Source organism: Arachis ipaensis, chromosome B09 (genome assembly GCF_000816755.2).
Source record: "Arachis ipaensis cultivar K30076 chromosome B09, Araip1.1, whole genome shotgun sequence".
Taxonomy (NCBI): domain Eukaryota; kingdom Viridiplantae; phylum Streptophyta; class Magnoliopsida; order Fabales; family Fabaceae; genus Arachis; species Arachis ipaensis.
This window is the reverse complement of record NC_029793.2, coordinates 36,750,610-36,753,104: the sequence shown is the minus strand read 5'-3', so window position 1 is coordinate 36,753,104 and position 2,495 is coordinate 36,750,610. Positions and strand designations below refer to the sequence as shown.

The following is a 2,495-nucleotide window of genomic DNA, read 5'->3' as shown; positions in this document are numbered from 1 at the left end:
CTCTTCATCCTGAAATCAAAGACTTTTAAATCTCACACAATTAAACACGAGAAACACACCTTTAATTTCTCGCCTCCGTAGCTCTCTCTCCCGTGTCCAACGCCAAACTGCACGTCGTAAACGCAACTTAGACACACGATAACAAAACAGAGAAAAAAGGAAAAAATTAAAAGGAAAAAGACAAAAAAAAAAAAAGAAAAGAAGAAGAAAGAAAGACGCATTAATAAATAAACAAAACGAAACATTGTTTGCGCTTTCGTTGCTTCGCTTCATTTGCTACGATTTTTGGATTTTTTTAATTATTTATTTGTGGAGAATTATGGGTCTTGGGATGAAATATGACGAAGAAAGCAAGGTGGTTGACGATGGAGGAGAGGGTGGCGGTGGTGGAGCTAATTCGTTTGATTCTGTCTCATGTTCAATTTGCCTTGACGCTGTTATCGATAATGGGGATCGATCGTTGGCTAAGCTTAAATGTGGCCATCAATTTCATCTTGGTGAGTTAATTCATTTCTAAATGTATGCATATGGTTTCTTAGCTAGAAAAATTGAGATCTAAAATTATAGATATAATGCAATTTTGATGTAGAAGAAGAAATATCAACTATGCCTATGCATGACTTTGATTATTAATGATACGCTCGTAGGAGCTAGTCGCTATCCTTTTAAAACTCAGGTGTAATTCTTATATACACATTAAGGAACGGAGTAATGCTGCCTCTATATTAATTTATTACTAAAATATAGTTAAAGAAAAAAAAAAGATATAATTTGAAAAAAAAAATGATAAAAAGTAAAATTACTGGTTGTCAAAAAATTAAAATAAAAAGTAAATAATGTGTACTTTAGAAGGATTAAAATCTCTCTGAAGTGAGATGATTTTTTAGGTTGTAGGACCCTCTTACCTTTTGCTGTGGATGTGTTTTGATTATATGATCATGGCTAGGCTAAACAACACAACTTTTCTATAAATGTCTTTCTCTTTCGAAGCATTAAATACAATTGGATATTTTCGTTCAGATTTGTTAGACTTAATGTTTAATGGGATGAATTCTTGCATGTGTGTTGTCACTAGGCTGGTTTGTTTTTAAGAATAGAATAAGACAAAATATTGAGAATAAGATAAAAAGAGCAGAAATATAAAATTTTGTGTTCTTGTATTCTGTTTAGTGATAAACAAAAATAAATTATAAAAATTTAATTTATTTTTATTTTTTCATCAAAAAAATTTGAGAAAAAAATATAATAATAAAAGATATAATTATGAAAAATTAACAAGAATAATAAAAGAAAAAATAAAAAATAAGTTGTGTCATTTGTTAGTGTCTTTGTGTCTTTTCTGTCAAGATGGACACAAAATACACTAATTCAGTGTCTTTGGATATAATATATCTATATCTCATCTGTCAAACACGATTTTATATCTTTGTGTTCCTGTCTCTATGTCCCGTCCCCGTAAACAAACGCAGCCTATAAATACATGCAGATTGTGTTGTTTATCGTTTTTCGGCAAGGAACTTAGGAAGTACATTATTAGGGTCAGTAATGTCATAAAGACAAGAACAAGATACAAAAAAGAGGGTATAATTATGATTATGATAGGGACAATAAGTTTCAAATTGAGCAAGAACTTTTTTTTTGTTTCTCAGTAAAGCAACTACAGTTGTAGAGCTAAAACCTCAAACGAGGTTATGGTCCAACGATAGTTTAAAAAAGAGTTAAGTATGATTTTGGTCCTTAAAATTTAGGCTAAAAATTTTATTCGTCCTCAATATCTTTTTTGTATTAGAATTCGTCCCTAACATCCATTTTGATTTTAAAATTGTCCTTTGGACAATTATACCCTCACCCCACCTATCACAATCTCCTCAAAACGATGTCATCCCACCTTCGCCTCACTCTATCACTATCTCACTCCCCTGACTTTTTTCCCTCTCCCTCTCGCCCCCACTCTGCTTCTCCTATTCCTTCACGCGCTCCCTATGAGCTCCGATCGAGATGGGACAACGATAAAAACCTGCTGCTGAGCTTCCAGTGAACCAACCAGTGGTAACGGTGGTGGATTCCCTCCCCGCCATTGCCCAACTCTCCCTTTCTCCTCTTTCTTCCTCTATCTCTGCCTAATTTTTCTTTCTTTGTTTGTTTCAAAAAAGAAAATATGAATGTTGTATTCTTGTTGTTGCTATTGAGGGTTAACCAAACCTATAAAAAGATCCATTAAGCGGTGATAGGTGATAATGGAGGGAATGAAGTCGTAATTAGCTTGGATCAAAGAAAGGGCACAAGCCCAAGTTCGGTACGGGGTTCAAGAAGGAAAGAGGCGGGAGAGGAGAACGTTGAAAGTGCAGTGGTAAGGGAGGAAGCCGGGGGAAATGAAGAGGAAGAAGGTGTTGTAGGCTTCATCAAAACGGTGGGCATCGCAGAGAAAGTGGATGATAGTGGCAAGGTTGCAATTGTGGAAGGTTGCTGGAGGGTGAAAGGCGAAGGCGGAGAGG

At 35.0% G+C, this 2,495-nt stretch overlaps 1 protein-coding gene across 1 annotated transcript in view; it reads left to right on the top strand.

Annotated features, from left to right (window-relative positions):
* LOC107617650 overlaps positions 1–2,495 on the top strand; it is a 10,233-nt gene continuing 7,738 nt past the window's right edge. Inside the window, exon 1 of the mRNA XM_016319465.2 lies at positions 1–497. Within this exon, the coding sequence (XP_016174951.1) occupies positions 320–497 (178 nt within the window). The 5' untranslated portion in view covers positions 1–319. The remainder of the gene's footprint in view (positions 498–2,495) is intronic.